Here is a 14351-nt window from a genome sequence, read left to right as displayed (position 1 = left end):
TAAAAAAGGAGAGACTAAACTTTCTAAAAGGGGGCTTGAATGATTCACGGAAAAAAAAAGACGTAAGGCCTCTGAGTTTATGACACAGGTATTTACCATTCATGCTTTGGGGAAAACTTGGGAAGTTCTAGTATTTATGGGAGAGTGTTTATGATGTTATGATGGCTTCTGGTTTTTTTTTGTTTTTGTTTTTGTTTTTTTGCAAATATGTATTTGTCTTATTCTGTGAGGTTCTGGGTAGCAAGATAATAAAAAAGTGTGTTAGCGGCATGGGTGTAGGAACAGATATTCCCTAGCAAATCCCAGCACACGTTTTGGGCTCAATACATTTTTCAATAAATGACTGCATGTCTGCCTGCAGGACAAATGAAAACATATGGATGAAACTTACAGGGAGGCAGATTTTGGATTCAGCTTATCTTTTTAATAATTTGAGTTACTCATAAATTAAATGGGACTATGCGGGAAAGGCAATAAAATTCTCTATTACTGGGAGTGAAACAGAAGCAGAAAGACCATTTTTCAGGGAGGTGATAGAGGATTTATTTATTAGATACTGGTTAGACCACATAAGCACCGAGAGTCCTAAAAACTCAGATATGCCAGTTCTAAGACTTTAAATCCAGGGGTCTTCATACAGAAACTTGGGAGAAATATAAATAAGACTCATGAACTCTGAGAAATCTTTAAGAGGCATGTGTTCAATGGCATGTTTATTAAACAAACGCTCATGACAGATTTTCACAACAGCAACAAATGTTATTTCACTACATCAAATCTCCCTTCCTAAGAAAAAAAACAACAATCACAGCGAGGTTGATGGATCTGGATGGTTTGCTCATGTGTGTTTTTTTTTTTTCCCCCTGGGGAGCGGGGGAGTAAAACCAGTCTTCTCACTCGTTTTCTTCTCTTTTCTCTTCTTGAGCCTCACCTGATTTCATTTTCTTCACCTCCTCTCTGGCTAAGTATCCCCGGAAGGCTGCTTGAATTTTGAGAGCAGCGTTCTCTCTTTCTTCTTCTTCAGAAGTTTCCTTCATGGAAAGGAGAACAAATAAGAGACTTCTTAAATATCCAATTTTTAAAAAAATTAACATATAATGTATTATTAGCCCCCGGGGTACAGGTCTGTGAATCGCCAGGTTTACACACTTAACAGCACTCACCATAGCACATACCCTCCCCAATGTCCATAATTAAATATCCAATATTTTGATGCCATAAAAATAAGTGCAGAAATGTAATCAATATAGGGATGTAACAGTCGAGATCTGTTGCTTCCTAAGGGAATTTTATATACTGTCATGTTGTGCATGTTCCAAATGGTGAGTGCCAAAATAGCAGGCATTTTGTTTTCTCATTCTTTAATATGCCTCTGCAATAAATGATCAGTGCCAACTTCCCCCCTCAAAATAGCTCCTATTTAACAGTTTCCTAAGCAATGACATTTTTTTTTGGAAAATAAGTAAGAATCCTTGAAGCATGGTAAAAACGTCAAGAATAGTAAATGTGCTGTTTCAAAATAATGATCACATGAAATTAATTTCTTAATTTTTCAATGATTAGCTAATCAGAATCATACATGTAAAGTGGACTACCAAAGAAATCCTTTTAGTCCAATAATGTCAGTTTTAAGGTGGTTGGCTGAACTTCTGCATATAGTTTTTGTTTTTGTTTTGTTTTTTAAAATTTAGGTATAGGGGTGCCTGGGTTGCTCAGTCCCTTGAGCACATGGCTCTTGATTTCGGTTCAGGTCCTGATCTCAAGGTCCTGGGATCGAGCCCTGTATTGGGCATCATGCTCATCAAGGAGTCTGCCTGTCTCTGTCTTTCTCTGTCTCCCTGCTCTCTCCTCTCAAGTAAACAAATAAATAAACAAAAGCTTTCAAAAAAGAAATAAAATTTAGGTATTATTTACCTAAATTATAATAAGTGAGACACACAGATCTTAAGTGTCTAATTCAAAAGATATATAGTTTTTTAAAAATTATTTATTTATTTATTTGTCAGAGAGAGAGAGAGAGAGAGTACACAAGCAGGGGTGGGGTGGGGCAGCAGGCAGAGGCAGAGGGAGAAGCAGGCTTCCCATGGAGCAAGTAGCCCCATGTGGGAATCAATCCCAGGGCCCCAGGAACATGACCCAAGCCAAAGGCAGATGCTTAACCGACTGAGCCACCTAGGTGTCCAGTATTTAGTTTTAGTTTTTTTTTTAAGATTTTATTTATTTGGCAGACAGAGAGCACAAGTAGGCAGAGCAGTAGGCAGAGATAGAAGGAGAAGCAGGCTCTATGCTGAGTAGAGAGCCGGATGCAGGGCTCGATCCCAGAATCCTGGGATCATGACCTGAGCCGAAGGCAGAGGCTGTAACCCACTGAGCCAACCCAGGTGCCCCCGATACATAGTTTTTAATATATAGTTTTAAATTATAACAGTGATACATATACACTTAAAAACTTAAACATCAGGGAGCCTGGGTAGCTCAGTGGGTTAAGCCTCTGCCTTTGGCTCAGGTCATGATCCCAGGGTCCTGGGCTTAAGCCCCATGTCTGGCTCTCTGCTCCGCAGGAGACTGCTTCTCCCTCTCCTTGCCACTCCCCCTGTTTGTACTCTCTCTCTCTCTGTCAAATAAACAAAATCTTAAGAAGTAAATAAATAAAAACTTAAATGTCACTCATATTGGAAGTTCTCTCCCCGTTTCCAAATCTACTCCTAAGATGTAACCATTACCATGGGTTGAGTATATACAACTTTCAAAAATTTCTCTATATAAAAAGTATTTATATGGGTATACACATGGCTTTTTATTTTAAAAATGAGATAATACTAACTATAGTGTTCCCAATGACTTTTTCCTCATAACTATATATCTTGGTTCTCTTCTCTTTATTATTATTCAGTATGTAACTGCCCATTCTTCTTCTTTTTTAATGATACCATTATATTAGATGTACTAATGCAACTTGATTTATTTACTCAGTCTCCTGTTGACAGACCTTCAGGTTGTTAACACCCCTCACCCTATTAAAAAAACAATGAGGCAAATGTAGATCTCAAACTTCTAAATGCAAACAGAATGGTATTAAATCCTTTGAGATGATGCCCCAGTAGGAGCAAATGAATTATAATGAAGCTGGAAATCAATAGGATCTCAACTCAAAGTCATGAAATGCTGGTTAAAGTCAACTACTAAAGATGTAAGGAAATGACTCCCTTTCTTCCCTGACCTCCCATTGCATCGTATGGCAATGTTAGGCTGACTGGGTTGTGTTGATACAATTCTGGAATAATTTATAAAGGTTATAGGGAAAAGTTAAGCCTCCAACAGGGGAGGAGGTAAGGTATTCCTTGAAGAGGATGTCTACTTTGGGTGTCAGTTAATGGGTGACTAATGGGGACATTAGAACATGAAAAGGAACTCAGAAGTTTGGCCTTCAGCACTGTAGAGAGTGAGTTCTTTCTCACTAGGTTTGGTTCTCTAGCATCTGGGCTGTGAAGAGTATAGATAGTGATATGCTGGTAAATGCTTAGATATAGACTCTCCAGAAAAAATGTCTGATTTGCAATATTGGCCATGATCTTCATACTCCTACCATGGCTGATTTTAAGCTACCAAGCAGACATTGCTGATCATGGGTTGTATAGAGAGAGATGTGCACAATTGTCTCTTGAGAGCTGGATGTAGCACACTCCTGGGCATAGGTGTCTTTGAAGGTGGGCCCTACTCAAGTCTTTACTGCTTAGAGGTAGGCTGCTCATCAGGAAGTCATTTTGTAGACAACAGTACATGGAAGGTGAATAAGACCCATTGTGTAAAGCCATTCTGTTTGGTGGTATGTGATTCTCTGGGTTTCCTTTTGTTATCTCTGAACCTTTGTCACTGTGTGGTGGTGAAAGCATCAATTAGTGAAAAATTCTCAAAGAGGAAAGTGAATCTGAAGGATGAAGAGTGAGGCAGTGAGTTCTGTCTGTTTTTCCCTTTGGGGAGATTTCCCCACTCATTGAATTCTTGGAAAAAACAAAGATTTAATTTTTAAGGGGAAGAAGGAGTTTTCCTTTACGATAGGCATAGCTAAAAATGATCCACCAGTTAGTTTATCACTGATGCCAGTTATCTAGAAAGCAAAATCATAATTTTAGCAATATGGGTAACAGACTGGATTCCTATTTGGAGTATAATTTTAAATTGAGTGATATGATTCTTTGTAGGAATCTAATAGTATATGGAAAACATAACTTACTAAGACTTTGACTGGTGTCTCGTCCTCTTTCACAGATGTGCTAGACTTTTCTTTTTCAGACTCACAACTCTCAGGTGATTCATGTTCCTGGAGGAGGGGTGACAGGACCAAATAGTCAATCCAAAATAGTAAAGTGTTGGATCAAACCTCTTAAAGTCATTAAATACTGCTGTTATTGAGAAGTAGTAGGAATTAAATACATACTGATTTTTTTAAAAAGGAAAGTAGGTTGGAAAAAAAGAAATACATGAAAAATTTCAAAGGAATATGACCAAATGGTGGATTGGTGAATCAGTGAAAAATGCAGATTTTTTGCTTTTGGAATGTGTGTAACATTATTTCATATGAAAAACAAACTATTGTCTTATACTAAAAGGTGTTAAGATGCTGTAATGAATCTTGAACAAAGTATAAAAAAGAAGTGCTGTTAGTTTTTAAAATAAGAGCAAAATATATGCTACTATGTCCCATAGTGTGAGTCAAGTTTTGATGGTGTTCCCCAGTAGATTTGGGGAATTTGGAGAAAGTCAAGTTGACTTTTTAATGGAGTCTGTAGATTCAAAACCATGTCCAAGAGTTAAGTTCTGCTTGGGGAACAATTTAAGTAAAAAAGGGGAAATCAGCTCTGCCTATTTTGACATGGTTGTTGAAATATTCCACCAAAATATTAGAGGCATTGCTAATTTACAGCCTATGGGAAGAGTTTCTTTAATCTATAAAACAGAAATTTGAAGACATATAAGCTAATTAGTAAAGTCTTTAGAATTCAAAAGAGATGAAAAAAACACCTTGAAATTGCTATGTGACACAAAGATTTAAAACTTTCTGACATTATTCCTTTGATTGAAATAAAACATGAACACAGAGAATCTTGTTAAATGACTAGATGGAAACAAACTCAACGCCCCCATATCTGGCAGGCACAAATGGATGGAACTTTACTTTTGAACTCATGGAATAAGTGACAGGTATTTCCCCAGGAAATTCCCCAAATCTACTGGGGAACACAATCAAAACTTGAACTTGGCTAATTCCCTTTAATTCTAATATCTGATGGAGCTTTGCGGCTAACGTAATACTGAGTTGTCAGGAAGAGTGCTTCTCAGACTTGAATGTACCTACAAATTACTTTGGGGGAGCCTGTTAAAGTTCAGCTTCCAACTTGCAGATCTGGAGTAGGGCCTGAGACAAAATTTCCATCAGGTTACCAGTTAGATGATAGCAGTGATGCAGGGTTGTACACAGCTTTTCTCAACCAGTGTTCCTCTTCTGGACCACAGAACACAGAAAGTTTTGAGTGATTCGTCTCGTAATTCTCTCAAGGATGGTATATAATTAGAGCCATTCGAGGAAAAAAGGAGGGACACCAATTCCTTACATGCAGTGAGTGCCTTTGGCTTAGGCAAAATATTATTATTTTATTTTATTTTTTAAAGATTTTATTCATTTATTTGACAGAGAGACACAGCAAGAGAGGGAACACAAGCAGGGGGAGTGGGGGAGAGGGAGAAGCAGGCTTCCCGCTGAGCAGGGAGCCTGATGCAGGGCAGGCAGCCCAATGTGGGGCAGGGAGCCCTATTCAGGACTCTATCAAAGGACCCTGGGATCATGACCTGAACCACCCAGGTGCCCTAGGGCTTAATTATTTTGAGGAACCTTGGCTGAAAAAGGCTGATTCTGAAAATGCTGTTAAAGAGAAGGTAGGTTCAGTCTCTGAACAGATTAGCTTTGTAGAAAAAACTCTCCCATTATGAATTTAAATTATAATCAGTCTTTTGTAAGATGTCAATGATGATGAAACAACGGGATGAATGGTGTTTTATGAAATGCCATTCATGAATTCAACAAAAGTTTATTGAAGATCTGCTATTGCTAAGCATTGTGATACCCAATACAATTTGAAGAATAAATGAGTAATTACTCTGTAACTTTCAAGTTCATTCTTCCTGTTGATCACCTTTCCATTTCCGCTAAGTATCTGTCCATGATTGAAATAATTTAGAAAAAAATTTCTCATCAGAAAGAACAGCACAATTAAAAAGGTTTAATAAGATATTTGTTTGCCTTTCATGATGTTCATGATTCTGGGAAGACTGCAATATTCTCTGTTTTGGAGACAGGGAGAAGAAGATAACCAAATATACGAGTTTCCTGAGTCCATACCTTGAAAGCATGGTTGTTATAGAAGCGGTCATCTACCTTAGTCCCCCATTCTGCTGGGTCAAAGTTGGTTTCTAAATAACAAAAATATTATAATTTCGGACTTATTTTGAGTTCATTAAAGTAAATCCAGAATAGTAACACAAAACAAGTTTTCTTTTTTAAACCACAGGTTCTTTACTGCCAGTTGAAAATATTATTATATATATAACCTAACATTGTAAACATAACCAGTGATCACAGAATAAATGATGATGAATTAAACATTAGATGAGCCCTTGGGGATATTTAGAAAGGCACTTAAAAAAAACATAATTTCTGCTTTATAGAATTTATAATATGGGAGAGAACAAATGCCAATACTTAAGTACAAATACAGAAACTCATAAACACGTATCAGTAAACACAATAAAATGTATAAAAATAAATGCTAAATAGCAAGGAAGTTTGGAAAAGTGAAGAATGGGAGAGGTTATTAAAAAATGAGGCACATTATATAGTTAGTAGACATAGACAGGCTATATTTATATTCAAGCAGAATTTTCCTTTAACTTTTCATTATAAACAATTTCAAACTTAGAAAGTAGAAAGAAATAATACAGCAGAATCTCATGTGCACATTATTCACATTCAACAATTATAAACTCATGATTTATCTTATTTTATCTGTAATTTCACTCAATTTCCCTCTCTTTCGTCTGATTATTTTCAAGCCTGTTCCAGGCACCCTATTGTTTTATCTGCAAATATTTATTTTAAAGCCACAATACTATTATCACATCTAAAAATACTAACAATTATGCCTTAATATCAGCTATCCAAATTTTCCCTATTGTCTAATATATTTTTGGCTTTTTTCTTTTTACTGTTGATTTGTTCAAATCAAAACCCAAACAATAGGCACACACAGTATTTTGTTATGCCTTTCCCATCTCTTAATTGAACGAGATTTTCACCTATCTCTCAGCCCACATTTTTTCCCTGCAATGTTTTTGTTGAGGAAATTGGATCATTTTTCCTTTGGAGTTTTCCACAGTTCAGATATTTCTCATTCCACTCCTGTGATGACTTTTAACAAGTTCCTTTGCTTTTGAATTTCCTGTAGCTGATTCAGGATTTGTTTATTTAGGTATTTATTTATTTATTTGGAAAGCATACTTTATAGATAGCGTAGTGTAATATAATATCTGGTTGTATCTCTTTTTATAATCTTTATAAGCCCATTGATGATGATTGTTTAGATCATTTCTTTAGGGGTTGCAAAATGGCAATGTTCTTATTTGATCATGACTTCTTTATTTCTGGAGTAATCAGTAAAGAAAAACTTACCCATAGCAATTATTTGGTTACCCTGACATATAGTTCATCAATAAAAGGCATTTTAAAGTTTTGATTCTTTCCCCTTATCAACCAGTTTACAGAATAATCAGTTGGTTCCTTAGGATCCTCTTAAGGAGGTTTTCTTTGTTTGTTTGTTTTGATCATTATGAACAAATAAATATTTAAGAAATTGGATCAACTTCAATCCCTTGCATTTATTCTTCTTCTTGATGCTCTAATTGTCCAGAGTTGGCTGGTAGAAGCTCATTCCGGTGTTCAGATGCTCCTGAGTGCTTTGGAAACAACTCTAGTAATCTTTGACAGTTTCCTTCTTTTCTGGTATGACTAGATGTTCAGGTTCAGCTTGCATATTTCCTCACCAATTCACAGAATTAGGTAGTTCTCTAAGAAACCTTGGTTCCTGGGAAATGGTAGCTAAAGGCCACAGTCTAGAAGCTAAGTGCTCACCAGTACTGGGTTAATTATTGTTTTGTGGCCTTTTAAAAAATGCATACAGTTAGAAAACATTTTTTAATTTTTACAGAGAAAACATGTCATTGAAATCACACTGATATTTTTCTGTTCAAATTTAGGATTATTAACTTCCTTCATTTTTATATGTTTGTTATTTTTCTTATGGTAAAAATCTTAGTCCTAATAACATTGGATAGTGACTTATTTGCTATGTCCCACAGTGTATAAGAACTATAATTATACTATAACTTTAATTAAACTATGATATTATTAACAATGATTACTGAAAACAATTCAAGACTATCTAATGTCATTTTGTTTTTAGGCTATCTCCACTGAGGGATGTATAGTCAAATTACTGTGTTATAAAGTCACTTGAAAAAAAAAAGAATTAATTCTTTTCTGTGTGCTTATATCTACCCAGTCAATACTAGCTAGGTTTGTTTGTTTCATTTTGCTTCTGAACTTTAGAGATTCAACAATTTAAAAAATTTATTTCCACTTTAAATTATGTTAAACATTTATGATTTTCAGTTCAAAATATATTCAGAGAAGTCTCTCTTTTTTTTTTTTTTTTCTCAAGATTTATTTGACAGAGAGCGACCTAGTGAGGGAGGGAACATAAGCAGCGGGGGTGGGAGAGGGAGAAGCAGGCTTCCTGTGGAGCAAGGAGCTTGATGGGGGGCTCCCGCTGAGCAGGGAGCCTGATAGTGGCTCAATCCCAGGACCCTGGGATCATGACCTGAGCTGAAGGCAGACGCTTAACATACAGTTAATGTATATGTTAACTGTGACGGAGCCACGCAGGCGCCCCTAAACATAATTTTTCCTATGTTACTTTTTTCACCTAATGTATCCTGAAGATCACTCCATGGCAACATATAGAGATGGTCCTCACTCTGGTTTTGTTTGTTTTATAGTTGTATATAATTCCACTCTGTGGATGTCCTCTAGTTTATACAACAAATCCCCTATGAGGGCTTGTTCCCCTCAAAGAATGATGCCATGAAATGGGGAGAATTTGAATTTCTATGTCAAATTCTCTCTCTAGGTGTTCTATCATTTTGTGTCTCCTCCAGCAATGTATATGACTGCCTATTTCCTTTCCAGTCTTGCCTGGAATAAATTGGCAAACTTTGGCTTTTTGCCAGTCTGATGGGAGTGGTCCCCACTGTAGTTTTGATTTTCAGCTTCTGTTGCTATGGGTTAGTTTTAGTATGTTCTCATATGTTAAGGGCCATTTGCATTTTTTGTGTGTTTGCTCATATCTCTAGACCATTGTTTTATATAAGGTTTATTAGTTTTTTCTTCAGTATTTCTTTAAAGATTTTATTTATTTATTTGACAGACAGAGATCACAAGTAGGCTGAGAGGCAGGCAGAGAGAAAGGAGGAAGCAGGCTCCCTACTGAGCAGAGAGCCCAAGGCGGGGCTCGATCCCAGGACCCTGAGATCATGACCTGAGCTGAAAGCAGAGCCTTTAACCCACTGAGCCACCCAGGCGCCCCTAGTTTTTTCTTCAGTATTTTTACAAACCTTTAGTTATTAAGTTTATTAACCTGTTGTGATATAAATTACAAAGTTTTCCTCAGTTTGTCATTTGTAGTTTCATTTTTCTTATGGTAATTTTGTCATGGAAAAGCTTACTTTTATGTAGTCAAACCTATTAGTCTTTTTCCCTAATTGCTTTTGAATTTTTAAGTGATTATTGATAGCAATTAGCTAGCAAATTTTTTTCCTCTCTTATATTACAGAGAAATTCATCCATGTTTCCTTCTAGTATTTGTATGGTTTCATTAAAAAATAATTTAAATCTTCGGTCAATTTGGAATTTACCCTGGTGTATGTTGCAAGGAACAGATCTAATTTTATCTTTTTCCATCTTTATCTCAACATAGTCTACCTTATAAAAAGTCTACCTTCTCCCTAGTGATCTCAGATACCACTTATATCAAATGCTGATAGTTTTCTGTCAGAAAAAAATCAAAATTAAGACTAATAATTACCTATGAAGATTGCTGGCAAGGGAATTCTTGCATCGTGTGAGGGACTGGGCTAGAGGACTTTTTCTTCCCTTTTGGAGAGACTACATTCTGATAGATGTATCATTTGGATAATTTGCTTTTAGTTTGCGTAAATGGAAATGGGTATGGTGCTTTAAATTTTTTCTAATAGTTTTGTCTAATTCTTATTAGTTAGAGACTAGTAAGCTGAGACCATTAATCTGAATCACAAATTTCTTTAATTATCATGATCAGTAACAATGACTCAAATGTTTTTGTAATGGGACATTTCTGAGATCTAAAATTAAATAAATGACTAAAGACTTTTTAATCATGAATTTGTAAAATTAATGTTATAATAACAAAATTAAATTAATGCTCATTAGAATTCACCTCTTACCCTAAAAGATTTTTCTTAATAGCTTTTTAGAGGCACATAAGTTTCAACTTGTGCAACAGATATTCACAATGGAAAAGACCAACAACGTTCAGGAGTTTGGCAGAGATTCTAAGCTCTGCCAGGGTTCAGCAAAGAAGACAAGATGGCGGAGCTGTGCAGTGTGTATGGGAGTTGCCTGAATTCAAAACTTGTGGGAGGGGGCGCCTGGGTGGCTCAATGGGTTAAGCCTCTGCCTTCAGCTCAGGTTATGATCTCAGAGTCCTGGGATTGAGCTCCTCATCGGGCTCTCTGCTCAGCAGGGAGCCTGCTTCCCCCTCTCTCTGTGCCTGCCTCTCTGCCTACTTGTGATCTCTTATCAAATAAAAAAATATAAAATCTTTTTAAAAAAAGTTAAAAAAAAAACTTGTGGAAGGTTTCCTTCTTCTGGAAAATGATTTCAAATCAAATGCTTGCTTACTTGTAGTTATTTCTTGTCACCTTTACCACTTTGTTGGAATACTGCAGTCAACAGTAATGATGGAAACAGCTTATACAAAGTGGTTGTTCTAGTCAAAAAGGGTTTTCTTTTTTAATGGTAATATATAGCTGTAATAATTCCCATTTTGACTACTGGATCAGGTCTTGATAGTTATGAACCTTCAAGAATTGGAATTTGGACATTTTATTTCTGGAAATGAAGAAACTGCTTTGGCTCTCAGCCAAAGAGTCACTGTGAGTATGAATCTGGGCAGGACAGGACCTTGGGAGAATAGAGAAAGGATATAAATCACCTTCCCAAGCTGGAATTTCATTTTCTAATTTTTAAGTAGGCTCCACATCCAGTGTAGAACCCAATGTGGGGCGTGAGTTCATGACCCCAAAATCAAGACTTGAGCCAAAATCAAGAGTCAGATGCTTAACTGACTGAGCCACCAAGCACCTCTGGAATTTCACTTTAAAAGTAGTGTTTCTCTGTGACTTTTTGCAGACTAGTTTCATATACCCCAGCAAATACCAATCTATTTAAGGAGCATGGAATTATTATTATTATTTTTTAACAATACTTATAATACTTTCAAGTAAGAAGAGTTACCATGTAAAGAAAACTACAAACTTTCTCCCCAGGAGGACGAGACAGTCAACTGCCTGGCATGCACTGAAACAGACTGTTGGAAAATCGAGAGCTAGACTGGATGACCTCTTGAGGTTTCCTTCCACCCAGTGTGTCCATGAAGAATACAATGAAGAAGGTCTGTGTAACCAACTGGTAATTTTCAATAATGTGAAATAACTTGATTTATGAGATCTTGTCATAAAGCCATATGTTTTCAATAGCAAAAACTGTTATTTGAAGCTACCTGCCTCGTAAAAACTTTCTAAGGAATGAGGACTTAAGCCAGTTTCACCATAACCAAATACTTAGTCTCTTACTTAAAAAAAAAAAAAAAAAAGCCTATTTAAAAAAAGCTTACTCTCTCGTTTCTCTAGAAGATTTTCAAAGTATGCTGCTGCAAAAGCTGGTATATTTTCTGGTTGCTCCCTCAGAATCTCGCGTGTCAGCCCTTCAAGCAGATTTCCAAATCCTTGTGGAATTCGGTAGTGGGTGTTGGAGAATGGAATCGACATCTCCTTGGAAGGAACTGCCTATTGTACCTAGAGATTCATTAGAGAGTATTCTCTTTAAATTTGTCTGATTTTACTTATATAATCACAATTATGACAATAAATTATTCCTGAGCTCCCAATTTTCTGGACTTCAATTCTTTCCCCCCAACACAACTCCAGTCCATCACTTCTTCGAGTTTTGAACTCTCCATCATTAATTAGAATATTACAAAAACAGACTCATTTACTAGGCCAAGTCATCTTTTTAAATTACAAAAATTACAGATTTTTTCACAACGTTAAGTACTTTTTCTCTCTGTCCCTCTTGTCTTTTAAAGGTGAGGGTAATTTCTGCTATCCCACAGGAACTTAGAGAGAAGCATGTTAAAAATTCATCATAAATCGCTGTTTGGGGTCTAAAATTTTTAAAAAATTGAATTAAGAACTAACCTTGGTTCTAGAAATTATTCTAATTCGTTGAATGAAGAAGTTTAACACTTAAGGTCTTGCCCTTTGTTTCCACTTCTGAAGCATGACTTAAAATGCCCCAGAGTACCTACATACTCTGAAAGGGGCAGCAGGGTCAGAGGGGGGCGGAGGCAAGGTCACGATTTTGCAGTCGGAAGAGTCCATGATTTGGGGATTCTTGTGTTTTCTGGTTTGGTCTTGACCAGGTCTTATCTCCCTGTCTTGGAATACAAGGATGGATTAAGGACAGCTGCCAAGCAGCGGGTTGGGCTGCTGAGTATGCAAACGACACTCAGGGACCTGACCTTTTTGTGAAGGTGCCCATTTTGGGGCAAATCCGCAAGCCGGAGTAGGGGTCTAGGTGAGGGACTAGAAGGTTTGATGAGGCCCAAAGTGCGGAGGACGTTTTTCTGTTTTTGAGGGAACAGGAGATGAGGCACTGAATCATTGTCGGGTTGTGAGAAGGACAGCTAACACCCTGAACCACTGTGGGGAGTGGAGGGCGGCCGGAGGGGGGGACACGTCGAGGATCTGGGATTTCAGACTTTCGCAGAACGGGCTGCCTTGGCGCCCACTCTGCCTTCGCGGTCCCGCAATGTGTGTGGGATCGGAAAGAATGCGAGAGGCGAAGGGAAAAGGCGAGGTGTCGGATTTGGAGAGGAAGTGGGGTAAACCGCCTCACCTCTTCGTTCTCTCAGAGCTGGTGCCGATGGTTCCGGTTGTTATTTCTCGTTGCTGGGTAACCGTTTTTTTTTTTTTTTTTTAAATTCAACTACGGCGGCCGGGAAGGGGTGAGGCATGGTCGCACCGGGCCGCCAGGGGCCGGCTTCGCGACAGAACTGCCCGGGAGGGGGTGGAGTCAGGCCTCCCCGCCCCGCGCAGGCCCCGCCCACGACTCCGGCACCCCACCCCCCCCCCCCCCCACCCCGCCGCCGCCCCTGAAGTCCGTGTCCAGAGTCTCGCACCCGGGTGGCGGATCTTCGCCAACATGGTAGCGCCGGGATTTGTGTTTGGGCTGGTGCTGCCTTTAATCCTGCCGGCCGACACGAGTGCAGGTGAGGCGGCCCGGCTCGGCCCGACCCCTGCCCGTCCACCTGCGCGGGCTCCGAGATGCCGCGTCCTCCGCAGGACCCGCGAACCGCGACCCTGGAGCCGGCCTGGGGACCCAGGCCTAGGCCGCAATGTCTGCGGTCGGTCCGCAACCTCCACACCCTTGCTCGGTCCTGATGACCGGTGTGGCGCAGAGGCACATGTGGGCTTATCTTAAGGGGGAGGCCCAAAGGTCCCAGACCGAGGCCCTCGGGGTCTTTGAATAACCGCAGGGGAAGTGGAAGGGGGGTGGCGAAGCTCGTTAGATAATATTTGGAAACAGGTGACTGAGTCATCCCCAACATTTCCCTGCAGCCCCCTCAGTAGTACCCTTGGGGAGGGTTTGCTTCAAGCCTGGTTCCTTAGGGGAATTATATTTGACTAGTTTAAGTGGTGATTAGGATTAGGAAATACTACCCCCTCACGAGCTCAGAATATTTAAGGCTTAGCCTTGATTTCTGGCGCAGGTTACGGATTTCGGTGGTGGGATAGTAGACACGGCATTGGGGAGGAGGGCGACTCACTTTGACTACTGTCCAGGGCGGATCCTGTCATTTGACTACTCAAGGCTGGACACCGAGCCACAGCCATGGAGAACCAGAGGGTGGACTCTGCCCTCT

At 38.8% G+C, this 14351-nt stretch overlaps 2 protein-coding genes across 2 annotated transcripts in view; one reads left to right on the top strand and one right to left on the bottom strand.

The window, feature by feature from the left end:
• Positions 1-685: 685 nt before the first annotated feature.
• SPA17 (sperm autoantigenic protein 17) lies at positions 686-13487 on the bottom strand. Its single transcript, XM_082749012.1, has 5 exons — positions 13325-13487; positions 12042-12222; positions 6398-6468; positions 4235-4321; positions 686-1031 (listed from the first exon to the last, which is right to left on the bottom strand). Exons 2-5 carry the CDS (start codon positions 12193-12195, stop codon positions 894-896), a joined length of 450 nt encoding a protein of 149 aa, XP_082605138.1. The 5' UTR covers positions 12196-12222; positions 13325-13487; the 3' UTR covers positions 686-893.
• Positions 13428-14351, top strand: part of SIAE (sialic acid acetylesterase) — a 38559-nt gene continuing 37635 nt past the window's right edge. Inside the window, exon 1 of the mRNA XM_082749011.1 lies at positions 13428-13697. Within this exon, the coding sequence (XP_082605137.1) occupies positions 13631-13697 (67 nt within the window). The 5' untranslated portion in view covers positions 13428-13630. The remainder of the gene's footprint in view (positions 13698-14351) is intronic.

This window comes from Mustela nivalis, assembly GCF_964662115.1.
Source record: "Mustela nivalis genome assembly, chromosome: 9".
In the NCBI taxonomy this organism is placed as follows: Eukaryota; Metazoa; Chordata; class Mammalia; order Carnivora; family Mustelidae; genus Mustela; species Mustela nivalis.
Note: the sequence above shows the minus strand (reverse complement) of the source record. Positions and strands in the feature narration are given on the sequence as shown.

Excerpts from the sequence above, each read along its gene's own strand:
- SPA17 (XM_082749012.1), bottom strand. The coding sequence starts at position 12,195 with ATGTCGATTCCATTCTCCAACACCCACTACCGAATTCCACAAGGATTT. Across the intron at positions 4,322-6,397 it reads ATAACAACCATGCTTTCAAG|GAACATGAATCACCTGAGAG; the intron begins GTATGGACTCAG and ends CCCCTCCTCCAG. Across the intron at positions 1,032-4,234 it reads AGACACCAGTCAAAGTCTTA|GAAACTTCTGAAGAAGAAGA; the intron begins GTAAGTTATGTT and ends CTTTCCATGAAG.